The sequence below is a fragment of the Euleptes europaea genome, chromosome 11, assembly GCF_029931775.1.
Source record: "Euleptes europaea isolate rEulEur1 chromosome 11, rEulEur1.hap1, whole genome shotgun sequence".
NCBI classification, from domain to species: domain Eukaryota; kingdom Metazoa; phylum Chordata; class Lepidosauria; order Squamata; family Sphaerodactylidae; genus Euleptes; species Euleptes europaea.
This window is the reverse complement of record NC_079322.1, coordinates 35,249,475-35,265,692: the sequence shown is the minus strand read 5'-3', so window position 1 is coordinate 35,265,692 and position 16,218 is coordinate 35,249,475. Positions and strand designations below refer to the sequence as shown.

The 16,218-nt window shown below is 41.6% G+C and overlaps 1 protein-coding gene across 1 annotated transcript in view; it reads left to right on the top strand.

Moving 5' to 3' along the window:
- Window positions 1-342: 342 nt before the first annotated feature.
- Window positions 343-16,218, top strand: part of RARB (retinoic acid receptor beta) — a 233,296-nt gene continuing 217,420 nt past the window's right edge. The window contains exon 1 of the mRNA XM_056857879.1: window positions 343-775. Within this exon, the coding sequence (XP_056713857.1) occupies window positions 598-775 (178 nt within the window). The 5' untranslated portion in view covers window positions 343-597. The remainder of the gene's footprint in view (window positions 776-16,218) is intronic.

The following is a 16,218-nucleotide window of genomic DNA, read 5'->3' as shown; positions in this document are numbered from 1 at the left end:
TGGCCACTGTGTGAACAGACTGCTGGACTTGATGGGCCTTGGTCTGATCCAGCAGGGCCTTTCTTATGTTCTTATGATTATTATGGTCACCCTGAGTCTCTTTTCTAAATTCAGATAACCATTTTACACAGTTAATTGCCGATAGTCTATATAATGGTTTGTACATCTGGGCAAAATGATTAATATTTAGTCCTCTATATCCTTGCATAGTTCCACAGTGCACTTCTGCCTGGTAATTAAGTAATCATGGGATTAATTTGCCAGTTTGCTAGTCTGCGTTATTTATGGTATTCTTCCTCCTGCAGAATACTTCAACAAGCACCTGTAGCGTTCAACTGCTGCTCCAGGGGAAGCAAAGAAGGCTTGAAACAACAGCTGAGCCAGCCCCTATATGATCACATTAAAATAACGAAGACTGTCATCACAGCAGGAATGTACCAGAAAAATGATGGGAAGAATTCAGCAGTGAGGGGGAAAAGAGAATCATCGGATGAGTTTCCTTCTCAAGTTGTGTCTCTGGACTTGAAATCCTGCATATTTGCTTCTATGGAGTAATTGTATTTGGTATTTCTTTGGAATATCCTTGGAGGAGCTATCATGACAACTAGTAGCCGTGCTTGTCCTGTACCAATGGTGAACGGACATATGACTCACTATCCAGCACCACCGTATCCATTACTTTTTCCTCCTGTCATCAGTGGACTTTCACTGTCCTCCCTTCATGGCATTCAAGGTAACCCACCAACTAGTGGCTGCAGCACCCCATCACCAGCCAGTAAGTATTAACCCTTATATGTACCTTTAAGAAAGGTATTCTTTATTGAAGATGAAGCACATATACCATGTTGTTTTTTTAAAAATAATAATTTAATGGCACAATTTACTGACATAAATATATGTCTCCTTGAAAGGTTGGTGACTTTGTTTAGAAGGAAATATTTTGTTTTGTGCCCTCGTTTAAACCATGATAAAGATGAAATAGTGTTGCGTACTTTGGCAAGGAACCCGTTAGAAGTAAAACCACGGGAGGTGCCGTTCTGCAGTGCCTGTAGTTGAGATTATGTATAATTACTGGTGGGTTGGATCCATCCATTTTTTATTACGTCTCCCCCCCCACGCCCTCCATGCCACATGTCTTCTGTCCATGCAGGTTCCATGATTCCCAGCATAGCCTTTCTGGTGGTCAAAGAGGACTCCCTCTTCCCTTTTGCACCACTGGAAATGCTCATTGGATCCAAACTGGTGTGTTTATCCAAATATCCATTGCATGTGTGGCAGGGAGTAATAGCTGATGTAAGTTTTATGTTTGATTGTTTATATGCTGATGCCCCTTTAAGGCTGAACCCTGTGGTATTCTGGGTAATGGAGATGTCAGTTAGAAATGGAAGTTAGCAGACTTCAGTGCTGAACTGATTTGGGTTCTGAAAGTGTTTTAGTTCGTGTTTTGTGTGTTGTTAGTAAATACAAATCAACATTTTCTACACATCCAGCCTTTTCACCGACTGGAGTGTAACGCATAGCTTACCACTCTTAACAACAATAGGAAAGATTGAAGTTGGTTTGTAATTGAATTCTGCTTTCATTTTACCATTGTCAAAAAATAATTTCTGCCTGACTTCCAAAAAATGTTTTATGTTGTAGATTCAGACTTTGTCATATCAGAATACATCTAATGTTATCTGCAATATGCATTCACCTCCTTTAAAGGGGCGTGCAGGAGCGTCTAGAAGTTAAGATTCAATAGCATACATTTTTTTGTTCATTCCTTGTAGTTTGAGCTGGTTTGGCTGAAAGAAAGAGGTCTTGCTTTTGAACCTCTTACTTTTATTTATCAATGAAGGTGATTAATAGGAACTAGAATGTGGAACCTCGTACCACTTCTGCTGATAGAAACAACATAAAGAAACAAGGGGCTAGGCTGTGCTTCTCTTGTTGGGATCTAGGTTTATCAGCCCAGGAAATAAAACAGGGAAATTAACATGTGTGAATTTATGTGGGACTTAAAATCTTTTTACTAACTGTACACTCTGTTCATATGTTATTTACCTTATACATTACCCCACAAGAGAAGCTTGTCTGTAGATGTCTCTGTCTGTTGATTTTCATTGCAATCCTAAATAGTTATGTCCTTCTAAATTCATTGAAATCATGGTAGGGAGACATGATAGAGGTCTATAAAACTATGCATGGTTTGGGGAGAGCGGACAGGGAGAAGTTTTTCTCCCTCTCCCATAATACTAGAACACGTGGTCATCTGCTAAAGCTGGAGGGCGAAAGATTCAAAACAGATAAAAGGAAATATTTTTTCACACAACGCATAGTTAAATTGTGGAACTCCCTGCCCCAGGATGTGGTGATGGCTGCCAGCTTGGAGGGCTTTAAGAGGGGAGTGGACATATTCATGGAGGAGAGGGGTATTCATGGCTGTTAGTTAGAATGGATATTAGTCACGCTGCATACCTATTCTCTCTAGTATCAGAGGAGCATGCCTATTATTTTGGGTGCGGTGGAACACAGGCAGGATGGTGCTGCTGCACTTGTCTTGTTAGTGGCTTCCTAGAGGCACCTGGTTGGCCACTGTGTGAACAGACTGCTGGACTTGATGGGCCTTGGTCTGATCCAGCAGGGCCTTTCTTATGTTCTTATGGGGTTAGAAGGATATAACTCTGTTTTGGGCTGCCATGTTGATTAAAGTGTACTATTTGATGTTTAGCGTTATTATTTTGTATAAACTTAGGCATCTGGTCTCTAATGATGTTTTTTGTTGTTTACTTACTTATTTGGGTTGTTTATAGTCTGCCTTTTTTGCTAAGACTCAAGGTAGATTACAAAGTACAGAAAATAATTCACAGTGGATAGCCGTGTTAGTCTGTCTGCAGTAGTAGAAAAGGGCAAGAGTCCAGTAGCACCTTAAAGACTAACAAAGTACAGAAAGGCCTTTTACGCACATCTGTTTCCCTCTCGGTCACCCCTCCAACAACTTTGGGTCTTTGTTTTGATTATGCATGCCATTTCCAACCGCCGGACTTTGTCTCGCTCTCCCCTTGTGTTTCCCCATGTTTTGCTCATGTTTTCAGAGACATGTTTTATCTTGGATTTGAAAATGCAGGCCAAACTCTGGGAAACGCAGGGGGAGAGCGAGGCGACCTCTGACGGTTGGAAACTGCATGCATAATCAAAACAAAGACCCGAAGTTGTTGGAGGGATGGCCATGAGGGAAACAGCCATGCATATAAAACCAAAGAGAAAAAGTCTAATCATACAGTATAGGACACTGAATGAACACATTAGGACTAGGAGTACAAAACAATGATAGTGTAAGCAATAATGTGAACGTGTGTGTGTGTAAAGCGCTGTCAAGTCGCAACCAACTTATGGTGACCCCAGCAAGGCCTTCCTTGGTGGTCTACCTTCCAAATAATGACCCTGCTTAACTTCTGAGATCTGCCGAGATCTGGCTATACCATGCCACCTTCCCTCTAATGTGAACATTCACCATGAGATATACAGTGAACAATGCAAATGGATTATGCAGTACCAATAGGAGCAGAATCACAGAGTTGGAAGGGCCCCCCCTCAACCTCCTCTTCTCCAGACTAAACATTCCCAACTCCCTCATAGGGCTTGGTCTCCAGGCCCCGATCATCCTCGAGTACAAAATAGAATGCCAGTACCAATGCAATAGGACTAGGAATACAAAATTAAATGTGAACAGCAAACTGCCCAGGCTGGCATAGTGCAATCAGTGCAGAATGTAGGATTACAGAGATACAAGGCAATGCAGTATCTATTCCCCACTCCCATATGAAGGTGCCCTTCTGGACTGTTCTGCCCACTACAGCTTAATTCAATTACAGGATGGCCTCTCTCTCTCTCTCTCTTTCTTTTGCATTTTGCCAAATGCTAGTACTGTGAGAGCCTTCCTGACCTCCTCAGCCAGGCTGGTCCACAAGGTGGGAGCCTCCACAGAGAGTGTATGTAAATGAACCCTCTGTCTCTTGTTGGGGGGGGGGCAGTCTGACCAGGATGCCATATGGAAATGACAATCCTATGATATCTCACTCAGTCCAGTGATCACTCAGACAAATCACAGAAGGCATATCACAGGTCCCCTCTGCTTCAAAAAGATAAAATGCTTTTGAGCGAATTAATTTTACAGGCATAAGTAGTCTACAGAAAGAGATCCAAGGTAGAGATTTCAGTTCCTCTGATGATACTAATGGGATTGACTTGTTAACCTGTACCTTTACGACTTGACTTCTGTTTGTGTATCAGATTAACATTAGAGAAAAAGACTTAGTAATTATGAGGTTGGTCACAATGTTATAAAGGTCAGTGGGAGGAAATATTACCTTACATTAAAGGTGAACTATAAATTAATGTTAAAGTAATAAAAGAAACCCTGCCTTCAAATTGAGCATTACTGTTCCAGAGTGATGGTTTGCCAGGCACTAACCAAGCAAAGGCTAATATTAATCAGTTTCCTCATCTGTTCAGCAGTATTCATGATGGTGCACTGCAAAAATTTTTGGAATGAAACAGGAAAAGCGATTAGATAACTTCAAGTTACTCCCTCTTCCAGTGTCCCAGCAGGGCTATTGTTGCTCCTTGAACAGTTCTTTCTATCTAAAGGTATTAATAGAAGATGGAAGTAGGTTGGAAAGACAGATGACCTGGGGGAGGGTGTTGACCTTAGTTGGATGTGGTTATATTCATCTTGGAAACCCAGTATTGCAGCTTGGTGGTGTTCCAGGATCCGCAGCTGCTGGAGCGGCCAGGAGGTGGTTATGATCAAGAATCTCCTTAGCTTCAGTTTGTTCATCAGCTACACGTTTTCTTGATCAGAAGAAATTGGCCATGGTTACTCATCGCTTATTAAACACCCAGACTGCACTATGGTAGTATGTCTACAAGGGGCTGATTTGGGTGTTTGAAGAATGCAGCTAGTTCATGAATATGGCTGCCAGATTGTTGCTAGGAACTGGACACTAGGAACGTATTACTCCTATTCTGTTTTATTTACACTGGTTGTCTATCAGTTCCAAGGCCTAAAGTATTCTTTGTGACTTTAAAAGCTCTAATCAGTCTTGGCACGCTGTAGCTCATGGTTCTCTTTCTCCCTTGCAGAAATCCCAGGACACTGAGATAATCTTTCTCTGTGTGTCCCATTTATCAGAAATAGGATGGGGCCCCATTAGGGACAGCTCTTTCTCAGCTGACTTTGCTGCCAATAGAAGTTCACTTGACTGCATCTGTAGTGGCATTTTTCCAGATGTTAATGGGTACATTATGTAAATACAGGGGGTATATCTTTTTTAAAAAACACAATTGGCATATCTTTCATAGAAAGGATGTGGTTGAACATGAATGCAGTAGGGAAAGTAAGAGATAAATATGGATTCCTTTTACCCAGATTGAGCAACTTTTAAAAAGGCATCTTTGAACACATCTTAAAACTTAGACTTTTGCAGAATGTATGAGGTTAAAGATGTGACACCCATATTCTTTACCTTCCCATTACCTGTAACCTCATGTCAGATTCCTCACCGAACTCAGTGGAGTGTTTTGTAGAATGTAGATGTAATTTGTGGTAGGTTCAAATGTCCAAGACCACAGGCAAAAAGTATATATAATGCTGAATTACAGGCGTACTGATTCCTTCTCACTTATGCTTCATCTTGCCTTATCCTAACACCCTTGAGGGATCCCCCATTTCAGATTTCTCAGTGGAGATTTCCTTTCAAATTGATTAGTTTTTTTAAAGGTCAAACTATTTGTATAAGGACTATTGATGAAGGTCAGAAAATGCTGGATCATTTACACTTGGATGAAAGTGATTACAAGGATTAAATAGGCATATTTTTCTTTTCTTTTGCTGTAAAGGCCAGGCTATCTGAAACAGTGTCTTTGAGCCTGCAGAAAGGAATAACGTTTACATCAAGTAATATTATTTTGTGGGGTTCCATAGGATATTATTTTTGGTTTAAATAGCAATTTACTACATGGTCTTCAAAACTGCTGTTGCTTTACTCACTGTTGAATTGGTATGGGGGGTTTTTATTTTCATCTGTGATAATTGGATATTTGAAATACTGCCATTTATTTTTTTAAATTCATAAATAAGAACATCTCTTGGAGATGGCTTTGAATCTGTAGCTGTAAATGAAACGACCATTTGGTGACAGGCCTTGGTAAACCATGTTAAATACTGCTGTGAGCTCTACTGTAATTAAAAAATAGTTCTGGAAATGCTTCCTGCCTGCACACAGAGGCTTCAGCTCCTAGTTGAATGATCCTTTCAGATCAGAAGAGGTCATTCTGACATGTCCTTAATGCTCCTCAAACTGGAATGGTTTTCTCATTCATTTTGGTGAACACACCTTGATGGGTTCAGGTTAGCTCCTTACATCCACAGCTGAATTGAAATGTTTATATGTTTCTTGGAGTGGAGATTATAATCTCCATTCTCTTGGTTGGCAAAGATCATAATAATGATTTTTTTTCTGTTGTGTGTTCACAAAGTAGACTTTGACACAGACACAATTGCCAGGCGATCTTAGTTTGCCCCTAATTGGATTACCTTGGTGGTTATTGCTGAATTCTCCAGCAGCTTTGCGCCTGTACAGTAGCCACGTTCTCCAGGGTCAGTCTATTGCAGCTTTCTTGGTAGACACAGCAATCTCAAATTTCAACTGACAAAATAGTCACACTATCAGTTGAGGCTTGACGGGAAGGGGGAGGGGCTTTTATCCTCTTTGTCCTTGAGTCCAGCACTTCACCACTCCTATGCACAGAATAGGCTTACGTTGGTAATATTCATAAATGATTTACAAAAGTAATCCTGTGTAATAGCTTAAGATTTCAAGTTTTTATGATGCTGCCAGATGTGCTATCAAACATAATTATCTGGTTCAAAAAACTTGTGATAAATCCTGTCACTGTAAACTCCCTGAAGCAAACACATGCTTCATTCCTCCCCCAAGGTAACTTTTAGACATTTTTCATTCTTTTTTTTTCCAATTCCTTTAAAATTAAATATAGATCTTTAAGATTACATAGAAAGAAAGGCGCCTAAAGCCAAACCACTATTCAGATGTCTTGGAACATATATTGTGTACCCACAGAGCACTGGTATGCAAATTCCGTTTCAACGTGAACATAAGGTGAGTCAGTTCATAACGAATATGAATATTGTGACTACTTGTGCCGAATTCTTAGAATTGTTGACCCTTAGCACCAGGTGCCAAAAATGAAGAGGGAAAACCACATTCTCTGTCTCTCGTGCACAACAATCTGGTCCCAGAATTAATGATCAGTGATTTGCCTTGTAAAGTAAATGACATGTAATAATAATAATAATTTATTTACGGCTATTTGCCAGATAAAACAGAGACAGACCTTGCAAAGAGTAAATTTACAAACCAAGACTAATCTCAATATAAAATGCCAGGTTATACATTTTCTGAGTAAGATTGGGGCGACATTCAGAGTATCTCAGAGTTAGATACTCTGAGGCGACATTCCGTAAGTACAACCGCGTAGTATTTAGCCACCTGAGAGGTAATTGGGGAATTATTACCCAATAAAAACCTTCTTGTCCAATCTCCCTCTTCTCCAGCGTCCATTTTCCCAATGAGGGGTTCAGTAATTTTGGAATGGGCTGTCTTGTAAAAAGGGCAGCTCAAAAAGACATGTTCAGTAGTCTCCAGTTCCCCTGACTAATGGGCAGAGTCTCTCCACCCTAGGGACCTTCTTGAATTTCCCTTCTAGGATGGCAGAAGGTAAGGCTGCACATATAGCCAGTGTATAAGCTCTCCTATGAGTATTCATTTCCAAAGGACTACAAGTAAGCAGCTGGTGTTAAAATGAACCTGGAATAATAGGGAGCTATAAATGTAGGGTAATTCCTTAGGTCCATTTGGCGCTCAACATCTTTCACTCTTTGGCTTATAATTAATCTAGCTCGGTTCTTACCCAACTGAAGGAGTGCTAGGGAAGCTAGACCCAGGCTATTTATTTTATTTTCTATAGCTACAGTCCACTTTGACCTAAAGGTATCACGCAACACTAAAGGCAAAAGGCCCTTAGGATTTAAATTAATCTTAAGCCAAATGTACAGAGAGGATAAACAAACCCTTGCCTCGACCTTCATGCCAGTTTCCAAAAATGACATGTATTTGGGTCCATAAATATATCATGGTTCCAACATTAATTATCAGAAGTTATCTTGTAAAAGCCTGTAAGGCTGTAGTTCAGATTTTAGATTCTAGTGACCATACTCACTACCCATAGATCTAAACAAAAGGTGATGTAGTCCCTGAGGAATCTCTTCTTCAGAACTCTTTAGCGTTTGAAATGGATGTAAATACCTGCCCAAGTACTGGGACTTAACAGCTCACTGAATGGCAAATGATTTATTCAGGGCAGTTCCCATATTATAATGTTCAGTCATGAGAGTGCTTCTGACAAGCAGAAAATAAAATAGCCACATGGATATTACTTCATTCCTGTAACTGCTTTTGTGGTTTGGCAGCACTCTTTCACCAGACAACAAAATAACTGCATGATGTGTTAGCCCTTTAAAACTGGTAGAAGGAACCTTTGGTACTCTTTCTCGCCCAAGGGAAAAATAACCACAGATTAGTACTGTTGTACATGTGTTCCTTTTCTTGCTCTTCAGAATGATCCTTGATGTTTTTCTCAGCTTTGAAGGGAATAGGAAATGTTGGAAGTAGAGAGCTTCCACATGGGGTGTAGTGTTGAACTGAGGGTCAGGTTCACGCCCAGAGTCACCAGAAGCAAGCAAGCATCAGGTACATAATCTCTGGAGTAAAAGTAAAAAAGCTTATGCTGCTAACTGGATTATACATCTTTGATATTTGTGAGTGAGATTAGGTAATGCAAGAAGTCCCTGAATTCTTGATACACTTGTGTCTAACCTGTAAGAAAACAGGAGCTTTATTTTCTTAGTGGCTCTGTCATTGATGCAAGTTTTTACATGGACAGCTCTTCTATGTAGTAAACAGCATGTAGATGGGCAGCCCATTCCTAAAGGAGGTGAGTAGCATTTTAAAAATGGGGGGAATGCCCCATTGAACAAAGTGAGACTGCACCACCAAAAAAGGTGGCGTAGCCCCGCCACTGCACAAAGGGGCATTCCTGGGGCAAAAGGGCTGTGGAAGCTGCCTAAAGGCAGCTCTACCCCAGGAATGCCCCCCCATGTCGGCGCAGCTGGTAAAGCTTTCTGGTAAAGCCCTTCTGGTGAAGCCCTGGCTGCTCTGGCAGTGGAGGCCAGTGGTGCCCGGATGTCTGTGTGTTTGCCACCGCACCGGCGTAGGTGCCATCTTATTCCGTGATAAGGTGGCACCTACGTTGGCATGGGGTGATGCCGGCACCAAAGGAGCTTCATCCCCCCCTTTAGGAATGGGCTCTGCATGTAGGTTGTCACTAGTGACAATCACATGTGTTTGATTTTCTTTGTGTACAGCCATTAAAATAAACGTATGAAATTTTGTGTGTGTGACCATTCCGAAATGGATTTCATGCATTTTTATCCATATAAGTGCTTACCACTTAGCAGATGAAGAATAGTGCCATGGTCAGAGATGCACATTCTTTTACACAGACATATTGAAGCATCATGTTTGAAGAGAACCTAAAAAGGCTGGTTGTCCCTGCAAATCAAACACTGATGTGCCAAGAACATAGTAGCAGTGTGTAGGAAATCCATAACGTCTGACTACATATTAATTTAGTGTATATGAGATCAGGGTTTGTTATCTGTAAAATTATAATGTCCTGCTTGAATAGGAACTTGTAGTGAGTAAGAGATATAATTACCTAATTAGCTATGCAAAAATATCTATTCATAATGGGAATATAAAAGGTACATCTGCTGTTCCAGTTTATACAGGATTGTAAGTGTGTTGATATCTGTATACCAATTGAAATGAACATCTGTTACAAACACTTGAAAAGAGAGCTGAGCCCTCACGCTAAACAGATTTTTGTTGCAGTAACATCACTGTTTGTGGGTTCATACAAAATGCATTTCTTTCAAGCCATGGATCATCTTGTTATTATTGGGTAAGGAGCTGCAGTACAAGAAACTATAGTTACAACCATGTGGATTTTAAGACCACTGGGTCTTTGTTTTTATATGCTCACAAAATTATATCCACTGCAACAGTGCCCTACAATGTCGTTCCCCCCCCCCGACACAAAGAGATTCAGAGCCAGATGTATTTTACTCTTGAAAAAGAGATGAGAGAAGAGAGAGCCAGTGTGGAATCCAGTAGTATTTTTGTCCCATATAGATCTTTATTGGGAGAAGCTGGGGACACACAAATTCTTCCCCACACCTCTAAATTTCTGGTACACCAGAGAAGTTCTGTTCCAGCATATTGTGGGGTACAATCCAGCCCCGAAGTACAGCCACACTGTAATGCTTACTCATTAGTAAAAATATGGGCTAGCTCCAGCTTGCCCCTTGAAACTTCACCCCTCTTAGCCAGGCTGAGCGCTGCAGCCTTTTTGCGGGTGTGTATTCATTGGGATGTGTATTCATTGTTAAAATAAATGGAAAGTGAAACGAATGAGACCCATTTGTTTTATTGGTTCTTAATTACTAATTAGAAACAAATGTGAAAAACCAAAGTGAGAAATTAATGAAAAAAATCTCAATCATTGTGTTTTTCTTTTGTTTGTTTGTCTATTGCTTAGTATCTACAGTTCAGAGAGAGGCGTTGGGGTATTTTGCATTGGATACATTGGCTGGAACAGCATGTAGAGTTCAAAGGTTACAGGAAGGGGGAAGAGCGAGAACAGCGTAATTGCCTGACTGGAAAGCTCTGCAATTTGCAAGTTGCAAAGAAACTTGTTAACAGTGGGAATCCTATCCTATATAATCTCTTCATTATCTCTAAGACGGGCACGCTTTATCATATCTCTCTGGAATGAGTCAGATTGATGCATTGAGGCAGTAGTGCAATTAAAACGAATGAGAAATGACACAAATGGACCTTTAAAGCAAACTGAAATGGATAGACCAAGGCCATGTCCGCACTGCGCGTTTGCAGCTCCAATTTCTGCGGGCTTTCCTTGCATGTTCCCACTTCATCTCAACCGAAAGATTCCGAGGACGTCTCCAGAGCACAATTTCTCTGCATTAAGCGCATTCGCTTATACGCGAATTAATAAAATAAAACGTCTTCCTTACCCGGTGCCTTAAAGTGGGAACATGCAATGTGTGTTCGATCCACTTCCTGCTGCCAGCCCACTTCCTGCTGCCAGCCAACCCCTGCACTCCCCCCGCCTCCTGTACTAACGCTGGACCAATCGCCGTTCTTGCTTGGAGCGCCGACTGGGCATGCGTGGGAGCATGCCGGTCTTCGGGCTTATCAAATGCAGCGGAGAAAGGCGGCGCGGTGGGAACAGAAATTTAAAGTCGTTTTGGATACTTGTGTACTGGACGCGTGTAAATTGCGAGGTAAGTTGCTAGTGCGTTCACGGGCCAAGTTTGATAGGAAGTGCTCTGTTTCAGGCCATAGTCTTTAGCTGTCACCAGCAGCTGATCTACACTTGTATGAGCACAATGAAGTGCTTACTCATGAACAGATCCATTGGCACATCATCTTTCCTAGCCAGCAGATCTGGAGTTCTTAGGTAAATGTAGAGAAATTATATTTGCCTCATCATTACCTGCCCTGCGTTTACTCGGATGGGGAAACTGGGAAGGTGAACGGTGGTGGGAGAGTAAACTGTGATACTGAGTAGGTGGGTTACAATTGGGGACACTATAAAGAAAGAGAGGAACAAAGGCTACTTCTTCCACAAAGGGTCAGGGTTTCAGGCATGCAGCCAGAAATGTTCAGAGTTAATCACTGAAGTGGCCAAACCCTAAATATCAATTCTGGAATCGTAAAGTTCTTTAATTTGTTAACTAAAATTCGTTTGGCTTTTAAGTGGCCAGGGTCCAAGTGTTCTTTCAAACCCTAGATTCTCGGGTGACTGATTTTTCCATTGAAAACAGAAAAGGAGGTTATATCTGTCCAAAATAGCATGATCTGATTAACCAGTTTTTGCAAAACTAAAGCCACAGCCTCAATGATGGCAGTAATAACGTTTCATCCAGCTGTGTGGCAGGTTGAGAGGCCTCTAAACAGCTGGAAGAAAGGCAATAATGTTGAAGTGGAAATGTTTCTTTCTGAAAAGTTGAGAACAGCTTGAGTTTTTTGTTAATGGGGAGGAAGCAATAAGGGCTGAGATGAACATGGTACTGGAGCATGTCTGCCTACCATGCCTTCCTCACTCGGAAAAAAATGCTGTATTCTTTTCTTGTTAACATTATCTCATGTTTTGTCTGGTGATTTATCAATTTTAATAATTCCTTAAAAGGTTAGCATTCACATAGAACTGTAGTACTGTGAAGCCACAGAGGGCACAAACCAAAAAGTGAGGCTGATGTGAAGAGGATGCATATTAGTGCTTTAACTACTAATGTGGAAATATACTAGATTTAAATACCTGCATCCTAGAGACGTATCCTGTTATACCAGGTAGATAGGGGCATGTGTATCATAAGGGAAAGTCTCTCTATGCATATCCAGAATGTTTCCTTTACTATTTACACTCCTGACATTGAAAGCAGAGCTTTTACTTAGCTCAGTTTTGTTTAAATCTCCTCCAGAGACCTCTTGTTCTGGAGTGAGAGGCAGGGGAGTTAAGGCTTTCTTTATTACTCTTCTTTGGCTTTTTGTCCTTGTCCAGTGCAGATGCCCAGGGTTCTTCTGACCTCCTGAGTGAGAAGGAACAGAGAAGGAACAGAGAAGCCCTTCTCTTTCACATGTTGCGGCACTCAGTGGTTATCCAGGTTGTAAGCAGCACCCTTGGGAGCAAGGGGAAGGCATGCATCACCAAGCGGAGACTTGGGGCAGCCGTGGGGTTCTTATGACCTCCCATAGGTCCAGTCAGAAAGAAAAAGGAAGTCATATTTTGTAGTGAGAAGCTCTGGAGGTTATGCCTGTCCCAGCAGTACACACTCTGTAGCACTCATCCCAAATTTTGGAGAAGGTGAGGGCTTGACAGGGCATATTTATTGGAAAATTAAAGGTATTTTGCACATAGTTAGAGGCACTCATCCATTTTTTTATAAAGACAAACTTAACCAAGGTGGTCAGTATCAACAGCTGGGTCGAAATGACTCCATTATGATTAGGTTACTAAATGCAATGCATTACCGCCGTCCACCCAATTCCAATAGAAATGAAAGACAGCTATTCACTAACATCAATGCAAAATAAGATTTATGTTGCATTTTGTGTTGATTCTTTTTAGACCCCATTGTCCTTCAGCAGCATTCAGCCCCACTGATAAATCCTTGCAAAAGCACTGGCACTGTAAATGTGCCCCTTCCCGTCCCTTAGAGAACCTTGATATCTTGTAGGATTTGGCATCGAGTGAGCTATTGCTCTAATAATGTTTCACAATAATGCATCGCTGATGTGACATGCCATTCTAATGATGCATTCGAGTAATGTATCATCTAGAAGTCAAACTAGTAATGCATTTCTCTATCTAATGAAGAAAGCATCTAGCAATTGATGTGCTACACTTGAAGGATAACATCAGGCAGGGTAGAACATAATAGAAAAGATGGATACAGTTTGTCAGTTCTTTAAATGGCTTCCCGAGTGCTCACTGCACCCTGATACTTCGCTGTTATGTGACCTGATATGGTCTGCTCTCTCTTGGTGGATTAAACAAAGTATAGGCCAAGATGTATAGGATAAGATTTTATTTATCACCTCCCCCCAAAATGAAAAAAAAGGCTGAAAGTCTGTAGAAAAGTGAGCAGGTGGAAGGACGTGTTTACCTCCAGAAGCTCTTGCACTCCTAACAGTGTCTTATGGTTTGATCCTTGTAAGTATTGCAATACTCACTGCAGAACACTGGGCAAGTCAAACATGGACAGCTCCAAGAGGTGGACAGCCCCAAGAGGTGACACCTAACAGACACTGGAGTGGATCCTACCCTGTTCCACCACTCCACTGAGCAAAGTTTATTTATTAAAGTATTTATACCTTACCTTTCCTTTGGGGCTCAAATGTGAAGCTTTCTGCCAACTTATGTGGCTCTTCAGTTGGAGGAAGAGCCACTTGAGCTGGGGTAAGGGTCCTTAGGCAAAAGGAAGGCTACTTGGAAGACGGTTGGATCCACCCCAGTGATGGTGGGACATTCAGGTGACATTTGTGGTTTGATGCTGCTAGCTGCCGTAACCCTCTTGGATGGCAAGTGCTATTCAGCATGGACAGTGTCACTAAGAGACACCACCAGGTTCTCCTTTAGGGCCGCCCAATTAGCTACCTTCACCTTCCCTGAATTTTGCGTGCCTGTCTGCTGCTGCCTGCCCAAACTTCTTGCCCATCCACCGGCCTAAGTACCTTACACTCTGCCATATTTGCATCTGAAAGCAATGAGAAATCTTGTTTCTAACAAGCAAAACATGTAGGGAATTTTTAGCTGAGGAATATAGTTTTTACTTTACTTGTACCACCACCCTTGACTGTATTTTTTATTTCTTCCTTGTAGCAGGCCATTAACAACTGTGGGAAAACTTTGCACACCATCGAATGGAGTAAAAGAGACTGAATATCGGTCTTTGACAAGACTTCATAGAGAGGAGTAGAATGGGGATAATGGTTGAGGAAGGCAGACTGAATGATGCAGGAAAATGAGAACGAACTGTAGAGATGTTGCACTCTCATTTTCTCTTTTTGATTCTATAGCTAGCATTTTCCCCTCTTGGTAGCCACATAAGAGGGGGGCCTAAGGTTGATTTTTGGGCCCAGGACAACTGGGGCAACTGTACTGGCATTGCATTGAAGCCACACTGCTGACGGCAGCTGTTGCTTATGTTCAAGGAATGGGATTGTGCTCTGTACTAGAGCAAAGTGTCACTGGAGTCCTAGTATCAGCATTGTACTAAGAAATATATACCTACACTCCAAGATGGTAACTTTTCAATAGAATGTCTGTATTTGGATATTCTGTTTATAGGCAATTCCTGGGTCACTTGGTGTTCGCAAGAGCAGAGTGTCACACAGGCAAATAAGCATTGCTTTATGAAGATGGTAAATCACTGAGTATATTTCAGGCTTTCCAAATGCTTGTTATAAATAATGGATCTAGTGGTGGCAGGGACTAATTATGCATACTCCAGAGAGTGGAGAATTGTGACAAGAATGGTGGAACCTTGCCAAATACTTGATTTATATCCATATTCCAAGTTCTCCGATGACTTTGCCCATGACTTTGAATCACTGTGGTTTTCTGCATTCAAGGAATTGGTCTGTGCACGGAGACACTTCTTTCTCCAAATCCTTGACCCATAAGAGCATTTTAGCTGTCTGGATCAAAGGACATTCTTCAAATGTAAGCTCAGACTGGAAGAAGGTTTCATAAGTACTTGTGTCGGGGTAATAACTTTGCTTAAACCTGTTCAAGTCCTGGAGGAAATGAACAGGACCTTTCTCATATTTACTGCCTATCCATGATATAGATACAAAGTACAGGAAGTAATAGAAATAAGAGACATTAAAAATGAAAATATTATAGTGCTAAACTCTTAAGCTATAAGAGCCCCGTGGCACAGAGTGTTAAGCTACAGTACTGCAGTAAAAAGCTCTCCTCACGACCTGAGTTCGATCCTGACAGAAGTCGGTTTCAGGTAGCCGGCTCAAGGTTGACTCAGCCTTCCGTCCTTAAAAGGTCGGTGAAATGAGTACCCAGCTTGCTGGGGGTAAAGGGAAGATGACTGGGGAAGGCACTGGCAAACCACCCCACAAACAAAAGTCTGCCTTGGAAACGTCGGGATGTGACGTCACCCCATGGGTTGGGAATGACCCGGTGCTTGCACAGGGGACCTTTACCCTTTTAAACTCTTAAGCTAGTCTTATGCTGCCCCACAATGCAATAAAAAACAAGTGGAGCAGAAACCCCCCCCCAGTTCTCCCAGTAAACAAACAATGTCTGAAGTTTTTAGTCAGTGGTTTAAACCTGCATTCTAGGAGACCTTGGCATTCCTTGGGATTTATGACATCTTGCTTAATGAGAGGAAGGTCAGAAACATCTAATAAGCTTCCCTGAAAGACAGCTTGCCTCCTCCTACTGATCTTGCTTTGCTTGTTGAGTTTGCTTGGCAAGTCTGTGTTGAGTTGG